Genomic DNA, 15,539 nt, shown 5'->3' with positions numbered 1-15,539 from the left:
TTTCCTCCAGAATATGGTCAGCTGTATGGCTTCAGAGTTGTCCATCCTGTCCTCTTTTGAAAGTCACCCTGTGCTTAAAAACATAAAAAACATTCTTTCTATACTTCACTTTTCATTTTTTCCATACTTTCACTTTTTCTATACTTCCTCTCTGCTCCAAAAGAACAAGCCTATTAATTTTGTTTCTCTACCTAATTTTCCTTAAAACTGGGTATGTAGGGATCCCTGGGTGGCTCAGTGGTTGAGCATCTGCCTTTGGCTCAGGGTGTGATCCCAGGGTCCTGGGATTGAGTCCCGCATCAGTCTCCCTGTGGGAAGCCTGCTTCTCCCTCTGCCTATGTCTCTGCCTCTCTCTCTCTCTGTGTCTCTCATGAATACATAAATAAAAAAATTTTTTAAGAACTATGTATGTAAAGGATTGAGAAACAAACAAAAAACTCCAGTGTCCAACACAACAGATCATTTTATAGACACTTGTGTACTGCTTTTTCTCATATAAACATCCTATCCCTGCCCCATGCCTCTACGATTCTACTGTTAGACATGATTTTGTTTGGTTTTAGGGTTTTGTTTTCTTTGTTTTTTTTTTTAAAGATGCATATGCCCTCTGGAAGCCTGTTTATCAGCTACTGCATCTTGTGAATTAGATAATCAGATTATTGAGGGAATTTTGATTTTTAGCATGCTAATAAGGCCATGTTTCTGGTACCAAGCAGCCTGAAGGCCCCAAATGCCTTAGATGGAGGGCGTTTGGAAGGGGAGAAAAATGAGGAAAAGTTGAAATGTTTTACAGAAAACTAGTGGGAGGGGAAAACAGGAAGAAAGTGGCAGAGGGAAAGGACAAGGCAGCCGTCTTCAGGGGCTCTGTCTTTTGCTCCTCCTGCCCATTTGCCCTGAGCAATCGGACCCCGGCTCATGGCACTGGTGGTCGGTGGTGTCTGGGCCCACCAGCCTCGGAGCTCCAGCCTTGGTCTCTCTCACAAGCCCTTGCCCTCCTAGGCAGTCCCACCCGATGTCCCCGCGCCCCCCGGCCTCCCAGCTCAGCCTAGATCCCGGCACTGTCCTGGAAAGCCTGCAGTCCCCCTTAGTGCCATCTGCCCTTCCTCCCCGCAGGTCTCCAGTCTTGCGGATTCCGCCCCTTCCTCCCCATCCCGATGACATCCCTCACTGCAGGCGGTTACCCCACCTGGGGCTAATCACTCACTCTCTCTGCCTTAAATCTGAGTCCAGTCTTGCATGCCACCTCCAGGCTGATCGTCACTGTCACCCCCGGCTACCGCGGCTCCCAGAGCTTCCTGGTAACCTAGGCACAACCTAAGCTGTCCAGCCTGCTGCGCAAAGCTGTCCTCGGCTGGCCCAGCCTGGCCACCTGTGTCTTCCCTTTAAGTGAGTTGAGGAAGAGAGAGGAGGCGGTGGGCCTGCGGTGGCCAGATCCGCACCTCGGTCCCCTGGCAGGGGCCATCGCTGGCTCCATTTGTCACGTGAGGAAACTCGGCTCTGGGTTAAGGAACATATTCCAGGTCAAACAGTCAGAAACAAGAAGAGCTGGGATTTCAACCTAAGCCCGTCTGACCCCTGAATCCAAATTATTTTTTTTAAGAGTTTATTTATTTAGAGGGGGCGCCTGGGAGGCTCAGTGGTTGACTATCTGCCTTTGGCTCAGATCGTGATCCTGGGGTCCTATAGGATCGAGTCCCCCATCAGGATTCCTTCAGGGAGCCTGCTTCTCCCTCTGCCCCTATGTCTCTGCCTCTCTTTGTGTCTCTCATGAATAAATAAAATCTTTAAAAAAATTTTTTTAAATTTATTTATTTAGAGAGAGAGAGAGAGAGACAGAGTACATGTGTGAGCAGGGGGAGGGGCAGAGGGAGAGGGAGAGAACCCGAAGCAGACTCCATCTCATGACCCTGAGATCATGACCTGAGTTGATATCAAGAGTGGGACACTTAATCGACTCAGCCACCCAGGTGACCCTCTAAGCCCAAATTCTTAACCGCAGTGCTGGGGTGCCTCCCCCTCAAAGTGCGGTCCGTGGACCAGGAGCAGTGGTGGCCGAGGGGAGGCAGGGTTTCAGGCCCCATCCCTGTGGGCGGAACCAGAATCTGCATTTTAGTGAAGTCCCCAGATGACTCATGCCCTTTATGGCTTAAGGTTTTAGGGGAGAAAAAAGTCTCCCTTGACCCTCTTAGGGCTGGGTGTGAGAATGAAACTGACAGAGATTAATGGGACAAATTCACTTGAAGTCTTAGAGGAAGGTGGGGACCTTCATCAGAGAATGAGAACCTACCAGGCGACCAGAAGAAAGCTTTCATATATTTTAGACAAAGACACAAAAAATTTGTGAAGAATTGACAAAACAAAAGGGCTTGGCTTACTTGTAAATGGTGAAGAAGTAACTAGGAAAATATGGGTTAGCTTTATAAAGTTTGTTTGCAGATTCCTCTGGTACCTTCTCTGCATTTCTGCCTTCATGTAGGAAAGGGGGACGTATTTCTATATTTACTGCTTCTTTTTTTTTTTTTTTTTAAGATTTTATTTGTTTGACAGAGGGAGAGAGAGCACAAGCAGGGGAAGCAGCAGAGGGAGAGGGAAAAGCAGGCTCCTCAGGGAGCCTGATGTAGGACTTGTCCCAGGACCCCTGGATCATGACCTGAGCCAAAGGCAGGCACTTAATCAACTGAACCACCCCAGGTGCCCCCATTTATTGCTTCTTGATGGCCTTCAGTTCAAAATAATTTTTATGTCAAAGAGGCATATTTTAGGGTGACATTTTCTGGTTCCCTTCAGGATGTGCTGCCCTGATGGTTCTTCTCTTTCCATATAAGCCCCTGGTTTTCTAAGCTCCATGACGGTGCCAACTCCTCTCCCTCTCTGGCATGATAGTTAACATCATGGCCCCTGGATTTTGGGGGTTCAAATCCTGGTCTGCCACTTATCAGCTGTGTCACTCTAAGCAGGTAACTTAACCTTCTGATGCCTCAGTATCCCTGTCTGTAAAGTGGCGACAAAATAGGACCACCCCATGGGATTGTTGTAAAGACTTAATAAGTTAACACTAGTAAAGTATGTTAGCACTGAGCCTGACACATAAAAAATAAAGCACCCATTGTGTTTTTTACCTCTGTGAATCCTACCCCACATCTTGTCTCTTCTCTTCTGAGAAGCCCTTCCCCTAGCCATCAGAACTCTAGGTGATCTCTCCCTTTCTGGAATCTGTGGTAAATTCTGGGACTGTGGTCATAGCATTGTATCTTAGGGAGAAACTTTTCCTCTTATTGTATTGAAATAAGTCTCAAAGATAAAATGGCAGAACCAGGACTTGAACTCAGAGTTCAACGCAACAGAACCAGGACTTGAACCCAGTCCTTTTCAGACTCTAAAATTAGCACCATTTCCAATGTATTACATTTACAGCATTGTATTATAGTACATTATGATAGGAAGTGCATATACCTTGGAAAAAGAATGTTAAAAGTATTCATCACGGTGATATTTGTAATTGCAAAAAAATGAGATGTTGGTTTGACAAGTGTCAACAGGTTCCTTTACCTTGTGACTTTCCAGAGACTTTAATATGTTAATTTGCACCATGAGTCTGAAATCGGGAGATTTGGCATGCACAATTTGATACATTTATCTGTCCTTAGACCCTTTTCCCGAGGGATGCTTGTTAGCATCTCACAACTAGAGCTTCATGGAATGTGGTTTGGGGAATGCAGCTCTGTTCTCCAGACCTCTGTTCTATCCCCATGTACTGGTCTGTTCATTGAGGTTGATCTTCACTTCCCCCACAGTGATGCTGGCAGGCTGGAGTGAGCCAGAAGATGCAGAGAGAGCAGAAACAGGTGGACCATCTGGGAGACTTGGAAAGGAGAAGAACATGAGCCTTTCTTTGGGGTTTGCGGGTTTTTTTTTTTTAAGATTTTATTTATTTATTCATGAGAGACACACACAGAGAGAAAGAGACAGAGACAGAGACACAGGCAGAGGGAGAAGCAGGCTCCATGCAGGGAGCCCAACGTGGGACTCGATCCCGGGTCCCTAGGATCACGCCCCAGGCCAAAGGCAGGCACTAAACCACTGAACCACCAGGGCTGCCTGGGTCTGCGGGTTTTTATTGAGGATGGTAGTCTGGTGTACCTGTCCTCGCAGGCATCTGGGAATCAGTTAAAATAAAGACTAGGACCCAGGTGTTATTCCTTGGAGCCAGGGACCTTGACTATGGTCTGGAATATGCAAATGATAGCTTCATCTGGTCATTTTCACCGGATCCTTCCTTAGATGTTATCTCTTCCAGAGAAATCTATCAGCTTCTTGTCCCTTAAAAGGAGGGCATATGCTATTTGCATTACAAAGCATGTATAAAATGGGGTGCGGGTGCAGGTCCTAGAAAGAATAGAGCCCAAAAAGAAGCAAAGGGGAAAAAAAACCAGTTTTTCTCTCGTGGGGCCCCTTTTGTTTCCATCTCAACATGTAGCAACTGCTGTGCTAGTGACTGACTTCCCGAGGGCCGGCCTGTGGATTCTCTCCAACAACAGTCTTGCTTTATCGCATCAGCATCCAAGTCTTCTCTGTTGAGTGAGCGCCTGGTGTGTCACATTTGCATTGGGGTTTGCAGAGACAAGAAGGTTTGGGGACGCCCGGTTCGGTTCGGTTAGGGAAGATGCTAGCCAGTCCTTGGAGGTGGAGTCAAGTTATTGTGATAGGCAAGTACAGAGAGCTGCCTTGGGCAAGCGGTTCATGTTTCAGATCCACAGACCCAATGAGCTTTGATCTGAAGGAACTGCTGTGAGCCTCACTTCTTGGGCCTTTTTGGGTGTCCACTGGCCTTGGTCAATGGGGCAAGCCCCACTACGCTGTACCAGCCAGCACAGAGCAGTGGGCAGCGGTGGAAGGGCTCAGCTGACCCGGGGGTGGGGAATGCAGAGGGAAGGAGAGTACTGGTGAGCCTTCGCTGAGTGCGACCGCCTGGCCCTGCTTCGTGGGCTTTGCAGCCACCAACTCACTTTGACCTCCCAACATAACAGCCTGGTGCCACAAGCCCAGGACACTCACCAATGCTGTGTCATCACTTGCTCCAGGTCATGCATCTCAGAAGTAGCGGTCCTGGGATTTAACTAGAAGCTGTGCTGTGGGGCCCCTGGGTGGCTCAGTCGGTTAAGCGCCTGACTTCAGCTCAGGTCATGATCTCCTGGGTCCTATTGATTGAGCCCTATGGGCAGGCTCTGTGCTCAGCGGGGAGTCTGCTTCTCCCTCTGCCCTCCCCCAGCTCCTCTGGCCTCCCCCTACTGGTGCTTGTACATGCGTGTGCTCTCTCTCTCTCATTCTCTCTCTCTCAAATAAATAAAATCTTTTCTTTTTTTTTTTTAAGATTTTATTTATTTATTCATGAGAGACACACACAGAGAGAGAAAGAGAGGCAGAGACACAGGCAGAGGGAGAAGCAGGCTCCACGCAGGGAGCCCGACTTGGGACTCCATCCCGGGTCCCCAAGGTCACGCCCTAGGCTGAAGGCTGCGCCAAACCGCTGGGCCACCCAGGGATCCCCAAATAAAATCTTTTTTTAAAAAAAGAAAGAATGGGATGCCTTGATGGCTCAGTGGTTGGGCGTCTGCCTTCTGCCCAGGGCGTGATCCTGGAGCCTCAGGATTGAGTCCCGCATCGGGCTCCCTGCGTGGAGCCTGCTTTTCCCTCTGCCTGTGTCTCTGCTTCTCTCTGTGTGTGTCTCTCATGAATGAATAAATAAAATATTTAAAAAATAAGTAAAATAAAATAATAAAAAAAGAAAGGTTGAATGAATGAAAACCCATGCTGTTGACCACTCTGCCTCGAGAGCCCTCAAGGGGTCTGAGGAGGTCAGAAAGAAAGAGCAGACTAGGAAGAAGCAGTCAGGAAGCGCCCCAAGGGACGCCTGGGTGGCTAAGTGGTTGAGCGTCTAACTTTGGCTCAGGGCATGTGGGTCTGGGATCGAGTCCCACATCAGGCTCCCTGCAAGGAGCCTGCTTCTCCCTCTGCCTGTGTTTCTTCCTCTCTCAGTGTGTCTCTCATGAATAAATAAATAAAATCTTTTAAAAAAGGAAAAAGGAAGCAGCCTGAAAGCAATGCCAGCTCTGCTGATGAGGAGACACCTGCATTCCTCTCTTATTATTTTAAGGCCTTTTTACCTCTTCCTGTCTGGTGGGTAAGTGCCCTAGGGCCTTGAATGTGACTGGTTCCCACAGAGGGGTGGGTGGGGAGCCCTGCCTGGTGGTTCCTTGAGTTCTCTGTGCTGGGAAAGGCGCATTCCAGGCAGAGGTGCTGGAGCAGAAGAGTAGCTTGAGGCTTCTTATTCCTTCTAGAACACAAGACAGCAGGAGACCAACAGACTGCCTGGTTTCTACAGGGAAGAAACAGAGCCAGCGTCCCTAAACCAAACTACAACTGGGCCTGCTGCCTGTGGGAAGCAGCTCCTGGTCCCCCTGGTAACACCAAGAACCCCACGCCCCCTCAGGGTCCCTGCACAGAGGTTTCTGCCCTGAGTACCCAAAATGGGCTTGTGCTTCCTCAACAAGCCTGAGTTTCTAGCAACCATGAGTTGGCCTCTGTCCAGCGCAGATCCTGTCTCATAGGCCTCTCAGAGATGTTTGAGGAAGGGACGGGCCCTGCGGCTTTGCCACCCTAGCTTCTCTGTGTTGCTCTTTCCTCATTCCCCTAAGACACAAAGGCCCGGTGCTCCTGGTCTGGGGACAGAAACCAAAGAGGCTGCCGGGAGAGTGTAGGGCAGGTCCTGTGGGCGTCTCGGGAAGAAGCCTGCTGACAGCTGCCCTGGGTAGAAGTCAAGGTGGCCTAAGGGGGAAGGAGGATGGGTTTAAATCCCAGGCTTGCAGGCCCAAGACAGAGAACGCCACCCCTGGGTGCTGTTCACTCATGAGAACTAGCCCCAGCTGGCATCCAGAGCCCTAACGCCCGCCACCCCCAGGCATGGGCAGAGGGGAGATGAGGAGATGCCAGGCCAACCCAGTGAGACTGAACTTGGACAGCCTGGCTCTGCAGCCGTGGCCCAGTTCTGCTGCCCCCCATGCATGGGGGGGGGCGCTGCTGGGGGCACACAGCTCCCCATGAGGGGTGACATGAATCGGTTATGCGATATCTTGCCTTCCTCTGGCACGTCCCTTGGCTTCCCCAAGAAAGCACCCATTCCTTTGTACCTGAGTCACCCCAGGGCCCAAATCACTGCTCCTTCCTCCTCCTGGCACCACAGCCCTGCACCCCCTCCCAATCAAAATTCCCAGAGAGCTGCCTTTCTCCGAAGCTGTAAAGCTCTTTGTGTGATTAAAGTAATTCCCACTAAAGTAATTCATTCTTTTCTGAATGACCCGTAGGCTTGATCCTTCTGTGGTGCATTTGCATTTCAACTGGAAAGTTTGTACAAGCAGAATTAAGCATTAATTGGGAGAATGAGGGAGCAATTATTTTGGGGAGGGGTGGACTTTCCCAGGCCCTTCCCTGCCCTCCCCTCGGCGCCTCCCCACAAGGCCCACTCCCCCCACGGGACAGGGAGGGGTGCGGCTGAGATGTGAAAGGCAGGATCCCTGGGCCCCCGAGGAAGGTAGAGCAGCAGCGCTTCCCAGATGGTTCAGTTTCCTTTGTCCACTGAAAGTTTTGATGGTGGGACCTACAAGAGTCAGCTTCTTATTTTCCCAAGGTTTGTTCTATTACTGCTGACTTCCTAACACCACCATCTCAAGCACCTGAAGACAAAGAAAGAGGTCATGTCAGACAGTCTTCTCCATGGAAGAGATTCAGCTTTCTAAAAATGTACCACGTTGTTCTTAGTCTTTCGCCACAGACTGGTGGACACTTCGTGGGGTGGGGGTGCTGGCCTGGAGGACCACGCATGGCCTGGCTGACCGCTAGGACCCCCACCCCACCCTGAAACACCACCCTTACACCGCATTCAAGATGCATTTTCAAATGTTAATAATTAATGGTCATGTTAATTTATCATAGTTTCATGTAACGTTCTATAATAGAAATGGCTCCAGGGGATGGGATGGTGGAGGAGATTGAGGAGAAGAGAATAGAAGAAGTGGGGTGCCAGTGAGGAGCAGGAGGAGGAACAAGCATGCCTCCAAGCTGTGTCCACCTTCCCAGGATGCCAGGGGAGGTTCTTGGGCTGCCGGAGGCAGGTTTACAGTCCTGCCCCCAAAAGTGTGTGTGCGTGTGTGTGTGTGTGTGTGTCCACCTGAACATGCCCGCCCATGCACCAGGAACATATGTAGGGGTGGCACCTGACCTTTAGGTGAGCTCCCAGCCCTCAAAGTGCTCCTCCACACCTGGCTTCATGAACACATGCTGGTATCATGCTCACATATGCTCCTGCGCTGGAGCCCCAAACAAAAGACGCAAAACACAAAGGACAAATGTTTAGAATGTGGGCAAGTTGTGGGAGACAGTCACCCCAGGGCCCCTGGCACTCTAGGGGAGGGATCTTTCTGCTTCCTGACATGGGTTTGGTTCCTTACAAGCCACCTTGGCCTGGTTCCCAAGTCCCCTCAGCCTACCTGGGAGGCTACACTCACAGGTTTATCTTCTTGCCGTTGTAGGTGTGTGTGGCTGCTGCGGTGCTCTACGCCCCCGGTACAAAAGGCTGGTTGACAACATCTTCCCTGAGGATCCCGAGGTGGGTGACACCTCCCCCTGGCATCACCTCCTACCGCCTCACCCCATCCAAGGCTGTGAGGGGAAGGCCCCTGCCTGTGGGCCTGCTCAGACTCTGGTCAGTGGGGAGAGCCAGCTGGGGGCCTGCAGGCTGAGGAGATTTGGCATCTGCAGAGGGTTTGGGAAGTTGGCACACTCCGGGCCTTCGCTGTACCACTGAGACATCCTTCTCACTCATGTCTCCTCTCTGAGTGATGATGCCTTGAGCAAACTCTCTTGATGGTTCTATTTCCCTGCTGTGTAGTGGGAGCACTTCCCTTCTTGGGTTTTGGCTCAGGAGCCCGTGTCTTCTCTGTGGCTCCCTCTGGCAGCTGCCAGGTGTCTGGATGAACTCACGCACGCAGAAGGCCTGGCTTCTCGGCTTCCCAGCCGCCCCTCCCTGCTCAGGCTGCATGACAGGTTGTGTGGTTTTGGAAATGACAGAATCTGATGTTTTTGATTTGCTCTCCGGAAATCAGTGACATCTTCTTGATGAACAGTTGAAGGACCATACTTCCAGCATCCTCTGGAAAATTTCCTAATTGCTGTTGAGCTGCCTTCTTTTCCTGTTCATGTCTTGGTGCTGGATACCCAGTACATTTTAATTCTGATTGCTTTCAATGAAGCCTTGTCATTCACTCACTCACACACACACACACACACACACGTATACACACGTATACACACATATATACACGTGCATATATATACACAGCCACATGTACCCCCATACATATATATATATATACACATAATATATACATTTATGCCACTATTCTAATTTATAGCTGGCACACTTTGGGCTAAGTTGTGAGTTCCTGGGAGGCAGGAATGATGCTTTAACCATCTCTATATCCCTGACCCCACATAGCGGGATTTGTCACATACAGAATGGCACTCTGGAAAATGATTATTGAATTGACATATTATTTACCGTTAGACTTGAACCCTTCTAGCCATGGAATGGCCATGGTGCAACATGATGGCCTGTCTTTTACAGGATGGCCTAGTGAAGACTAACATGGAGAAGCTGACCTTCTATGCCCTCTCAGCTCCAGAGAAGCTGGATCGAATTGGCGCCTACCTCTCTGAGAGGCTCATCCGTGATGTGGGTCGTCATCGATATGGGTAAGAAATGTGAGAAAATGAGAGATATTTTCAAAAATATTATATTTTTAGGGCAAAATATAGGATCCTTTTATGAAAATGATAGTAGACTTGGTCATTGAGCAAACTAGGAAAACAGGGACTGGGCCTGAGGGAGAGTTGCATGTGTTCCTGCAATGGCAGAGTAAAATTTGATGTTGCTGTCAAGATGTAGGAAGAAGGGGATGTTGGCTTTCTAGGAGCACCTCTTTTTACCCATTGTGTCTCTATTTAGAAGCCTTCACCATTTACCCATTGTGTCTCTATTCAGAAGTCTTCACCCACAATCTGGGGCCTTGAAATGTTGGTCTAGTCCAGAATCTGCAATTATTCTCATCAAACCAATAAACTTACAGTCTTAAAAAGCAGAGTAGGAGGAGGGGGGTGTCTGGATGGCTCTGTTGGTTAAATGCCGACTCTTGATTTCAGCTCAGGTCATGATCTTAGGATCTTAAGATCAAGCCCCGCATTGAGTGTGCTTGGGGTTCTCTCTCTCCTTCTCCCTCTGGCCCACTTCCCTCTCTCTCTCTCTAATTAAAAAAATCAGGCATTAAATATTAAAAAGGGACCATCTACATTCTAGGGAGAAGGCAAGGTTAGGGGTAATTTGTCCATTGAAAATACACTTAAATGAAATATTTATCAATCTTCTGAGAGGGAAGGACTTGCTATGTTTAGTAAAGAAATCTGAAATGAAAATAACTGATCAGGGATCCCTGGGTGGCGCAGTGGTTTAGTGCCTGCCTTTGGCCCAGGGCATGATCCTGGAGACCCCGGATCGAGTCCCACATCAGGCTCCCTACATGGAGCCTGTTTCTTCCTCTGTCTGTGTCTTTGCCTCTCTCTCTCTCTATCACTCTCTCTCTTTCTCTGTGTCCCTCATGAATAAATAAATAAAATCTTAAAAAAAAAGAAAAAGGAAATAACTGATCAATAGATTTAACTGTTTAAAAAATTTAAATATTTTGCTGTCAAAAAAAGAAACCATCAAAATTTAAAAGAGAACAAAAAAAAAAGTGTTTTGAAAGAATAAGACAAAGGATTCAAACTCATCTATTAGTTGCATATAACAAATGGTGGGGCTGGAGTGGAGAAAATTAGTCACTAAAAGCTGTGAAGCCAGAGCCGCAAATAACCAATTCGCAGAAAGAGGAAGAAGAAATAATAATAGTCAACAAACTTATAATCAAAGATGTGGCTTGAAATACTAAGAGAACATCTTCACTTAGCAAACTGATAAAAAATTATTTCTAGGGGCACCTGGTGGCTCTGTCAGTTAAGTGTCTTTGTCTTCAGTTCAGGTGATCCTGGAGTCCTGGGATCAAGTCCTGCATTGGGCTCCCTGCTTAGCAGGGAGCTGGCTTCTCCCTCTCCTTCTCCTGCTTGTGCTCTCTCACTCTCTCTCCCTTTCTCTGTCAAATAAGTAAATAAAAACTTGAAAAAATAGTATTTCCAGTATTAACCAAGGAATGGTAACATGGGGGGCAGTTTCATACTTTTCAAGAATAAGTACAAATTGATTGAACCTTTTTAGAAAGTAATTTTGAAATGTAGATCAAATCTTCAAAAACATTTATGCCCTTTGGTCCACTAAATTCCTTTTCTATTCTTCTATCCCAAGAAATCAATCTTAAATATAAACTAGCTTTACCCACAAATATGTTCATTATGGTGTTTTTTATAATAATGAAATAGTGAAAATTAATGTCCAATAAGAGGAAAATGGTTTAGCAAATTATGATTAGTGAAATATTATCTATTCGATAGAAATGATGTTCATAAACATGCTTTCCACATAATAATGAAAATGCCTTAAATAAATGAAAAATAGAATATAATTTGATAGAAATGATGTTCATAAACATGCTTTCCACATAATAATGAAAATGCCTTAAGTAAATGAAAAATAGAATAAATAATGATGTGTATAGTATTTTACAATCAAGTTAAAAAATAGACAACAAATCTCAATGCCTAGAAAATATAGTAAAAACAATTATGCCATAAATGTTAGGAGTGCTCTTTTTTGGAGCAGTGTGTTTAGGTTTGTGTGTGTGTGTGTGTGTGTGTGCGTGCTTTGTTTTATGTCCTATCTACCTTTTTTGTGTGTTTCCTAAATATTCTCTATTAAGCATGTGTTACTTTCCAACAAGAAGAGTGAGCAGCAGGACCTACTGTGTTTGCTGTCCTACCTACACCACAATTTGGGGAATTTGTGTAAAGGAACCCAAAGACATCCCTGGTGGCATTGCTGATAGGGCGGGTGGTGGGGTAGATCTAGGACAATTGTTCCTAAGTCTTGTTGCTTCTATTCCCCATATATCCATCCTCTACTTCTTCCTTTCTCCTGCTGCAGACTCCAGATTATGGCAGCATTAGAAATTATTCCCCTGCTTCATCTCTCTTGTTCCAGTTCTTCCAGACAAGATCTTCAAAACGAAGATCTGGCTCTTTAAGAATAAAATCCAAGTTCCTCAGCTTAATTTCTGGGGACTTCTACAACCTGGCCCTAAGTCATGCTCCACCAGCCATGCCTGCTGCACCTGCCATGCCTGCTCTAGACCCACTCCAGATAGACCGGCTGGCGATCACCCCTGGCTCTCTGTACCTCACACCTCTCTCTCAAGGGGCAGTGCTCTTTCCCCTTGACCCCCCACCACCATCATGGGCCCCCGCCACTGCCCATCAGCCCTACCACCTGCCAAGATACCTTCCTCCAGGTGAGGAAGCCAGAATGAGCCCTAGAATGAAAAGGTGTGCATTGTGCCAATAGGGTGTAGAGGTCCAACCTCTGCAGGATCCACCAGCAAATCTGAATCAAACTATCCCTAGGAGTAACAGCAAGACCAGAAACAATACATTTCTATCATCATCTTATAAAATAAAATTAGGCTACACGCTCAATAAAAAGGGCACAAAGGCACTGTACGTGCTGATTATATAAATCGCCTTGACATATTATAAAGCATGCTCAAGCAAGTAAAAATGACTTTATCCTAGATTGAACCTAAAACTAATATGCTAGCAATAACATTACACATTTAATACTAATTTTATCTGCCCTCTCTGCAGTGATGGTTCTCAGTAAAAATGTCCTGTAGCCAGCAGAGCCACTTCGAATCATATTCCACTGCCCTTAGAACTGCAATTCAAAATTGGTATCATTCTGTTAAAAATAGTCATTGCAGCATCTAAGTATTTAAAGGCTTGAAGGCCTCACTGGAAGCTTTAATCATAAACATTTGGAGAAGAAAAATCTGTTAGATCTGATCTCCTATTCTTTCTCCTTGCCCGCCCCAATCCCATGCACATCATTATTATCTTCCTAGTAATCAGTAACTTCCTGATGGCAGCTCTGGAAGAGCAAAATATCCTCCTTCAGGCTCAGGGGCTGTGTCCCCATGTCATCACACAGGTGTCTGTATTTATGGTTTGACCATATGGATGACACAAACCTTGGGTATTGGAATCAGTAGCAGAACTGTCCTCTTTTACCCCACTGCCTCCCTGCTTCATCACCCAACTCCAGTCGTGTGTGAACTCTGCCTTTATATGTGTTTAGTATCCGGGATGATAACCAGATGCGGGCAGGGAGAGAACAAGGTGTGAATTCCAAGTTACTGCTCATTGACATGGGCCATGATGGGCAGAGATATGCAGAGGAGCAAAAAGTGAGATTTCCCCCTATTTTTCTCCATCTTTGTACATTTTCCTTCCAATTCAGCCCAACTGCTAGAACACCCCTAGAAACTGGAGAGCATGGGATAGCGGGGGTGGGGCACTGAAAGTGCCTTGTGAGACTCAAGATCAGTTGGCAGTGACCACAGAGCTCTGACCATATACAGATTCTATCAGATTCCTCAGTGCCTAGAGCCTGGAGGGTGGACATCCCCAAGCCAAAGAGAGATGGGCTTACTCCCTGAGGACCTTGACCCCAGACCTGATTTGGTGGGACTCCTAAGAGACACGCATTTCCCGGAAGGAGCCTGAACAGGGTTGGAGGATGGCCCTGACCCTTCAGACAGAGATATTGCAGATTCCTACTAGAAGAGGAGCTTTATCCTTTCCTCCCCTGGCTGAGGTCAGCCCCTACTTTTGTGTTCCTAAAACCCAGAAGTTTCTGTCCAGGAGTGGGGCTGACCAAGTCCATTCTAACTGCATAGAATGAGAGGTTCTCTGTTAAGGCGATTGACTTCTGAGTGATTCTTGGGCAGTGACTGGCCCTGTCTAAGCTGTCCCCTATCTCCTGCCTGCCAGTCTTCATCTCTGAATTTGCCTGTCTTCTCCCACCCACCCCGTTCCCAGACTCTTTACACCTGCTCGTCCTTTCCTGGAGCTCAGTGCCTCTTGACTGAGTGCAAGGTGTTTGAGCAGAACCAGCTGCCTGTTCTGGAATTCAATATGAGATACTTCTTGCCTCATGCCCTGTGTGTTCTCCTCCGTTGTTATAACTCACCTCCTGCCTTGGCACTCACCCCTGCGTTCCTGTTGTCACCGGTCAAGTGTCCTCTCCCAGTGTCGGTTGCTACCTGTGAACCCGATTCTATCTCAAATTCCATGGGTTCTGTCTTCCTCACCTGCTGGGAAGCCCTACGAGTACATCCAGGACCCTTGGTTGTCACCTGCTGCTGCAGTCTGTGCCCGCTCCTGCCCTTCCCCCTTGGGCCCTTGGGGCGGGCTCGTCCTCACCAGCTCCCTCCTGCTCCTCGTTCTCAGGCCAGTTCAGTTTCCCAGACCTATTACTATGCTGGACTCCTTCCAGGACACCGAGCCCAGATCAGATTTCTGCTGAGACCGACCCGTCTGGCTCTGGTCCTTTGAGCAGCCATCATCCTGAGAAGCTCATGCTCTATTCTCCCTGAGAGGATGGGCCCCACTACAGGTCGTATCCAAGAGGGCTATGGTAAGGTCAGACCAGCACAGAGAGCTTTGAATCTTATAAGATACTTTGAAAAATTCAAGTTCATAATTACAATCCTTCCATCGTTAGTATTGGGGCACCACATGAGGGACAAAGAAGAGTGTATTCAAAGAAGTAGGCCCTCAACTGCCTGACTTTTCACTTTCTCTGCCACCATAATTTTCACTTTCCATCAGAATTTCCACCCCTGGTTAGTAGCCAATTTTTCTTTTTTCTTTTTCTTTTTATTCATTCATTCATTCATTTTGTTTGCAAAGGATGGTTTTACCTTATTAGGATTTTCTGGGAATATTTTACAGGAAGAGGAAAAGCAGTGATCTAAACTCTGGAATTTGGGAAGCCTTCTAGTTTCTTCTCGTGCCAAACCCCACCCAACCTCTTCCTTTCCCTCATTTGAACTTAGTGAACAAATGGTGAAGCCCTTCATACCTAAGATGCTGGGATGATTCATGAGAGAAGAGAATTCTGCTCTCCTGCCACCGTTGCCCAAACGTGGCCAGGTTCGTCTGCAAGGAAAGCGTGTCTCTTTCGGAAGGGCCTCAGCCAGGCTGCTTCCCCAACCACATGGGATTCAGTCTGCCTCACTGGCCAGCACAGCCGACCTGAAACATGCAGGGACTGTCTGCAAAGAATGGCAGGTTTCCTGGACTGTGATGGGGATGGCCTCTGAAGAGCAAGGCTGTCGTGTGCTAGGAATGGCCAGCCACTCCTACCCCCCCGCCCCACCCCTGCCCCAGCTGGGACTGGTGGCTCCTGTGCGCTCCAGGAGCTCTAAACCAATGCTGGCTTTATA

General features: G+C 47.6%; 1 protein-coding gene across 7 annotated transcripts in view; it reads left to right on the top strand.

Moving 5' to 3' along the window:
- EFR3B (EFR3 homolog B) overlaps nucleotides 1-15,539 on the top strand; it is a 92,794-nt gene that overhangs the window by 31,469 nt on the left and 45,786 nt on the right. For 6 of the 7 annotated variants that reach the window (XM_072767520.1, XM_072767518.1, XM_072767519.1 and 3 more), the window contains exons 2-3: nucleotides 8,586-8,662; nucleotides 9,680-9,807. In XM_072767520.1, coding sequence (XP_072623621.1) covers nucleotides 9,701-9,807 — 107 coding nt within the window. In that variant the 5' untranslated portion in view covers nucleotides 8,586-8,662; nucleotides 9,680-9,700. Of the gene's footprint in view, nucleotides 1-3,799; nucleotides 3,846-8,585; nucleotides 8,663-9,679; nucleotides 9,808-15,539 lie in introns of those variants that run through there. The other variant, XM_072767513.1, reaches the window with a different exon arrangement.

This window comes from Vulpes vulpes, chromosome 8 (assembly GCF_048418805.1).
Source record: "Vulpes vulpes isolate BD-2025 chromosome 8, VulVul3, whole genome shotgun sequence".
Lineage (NCBI taxonomy): Eukaryota > Metazoa > Chordata > Mammalia > Carnivora > Canidae > Vulpes > Vulpes vulpes.
This window is presented reverse-complemented; position numbering and strand designations above follow the sequence as displayed.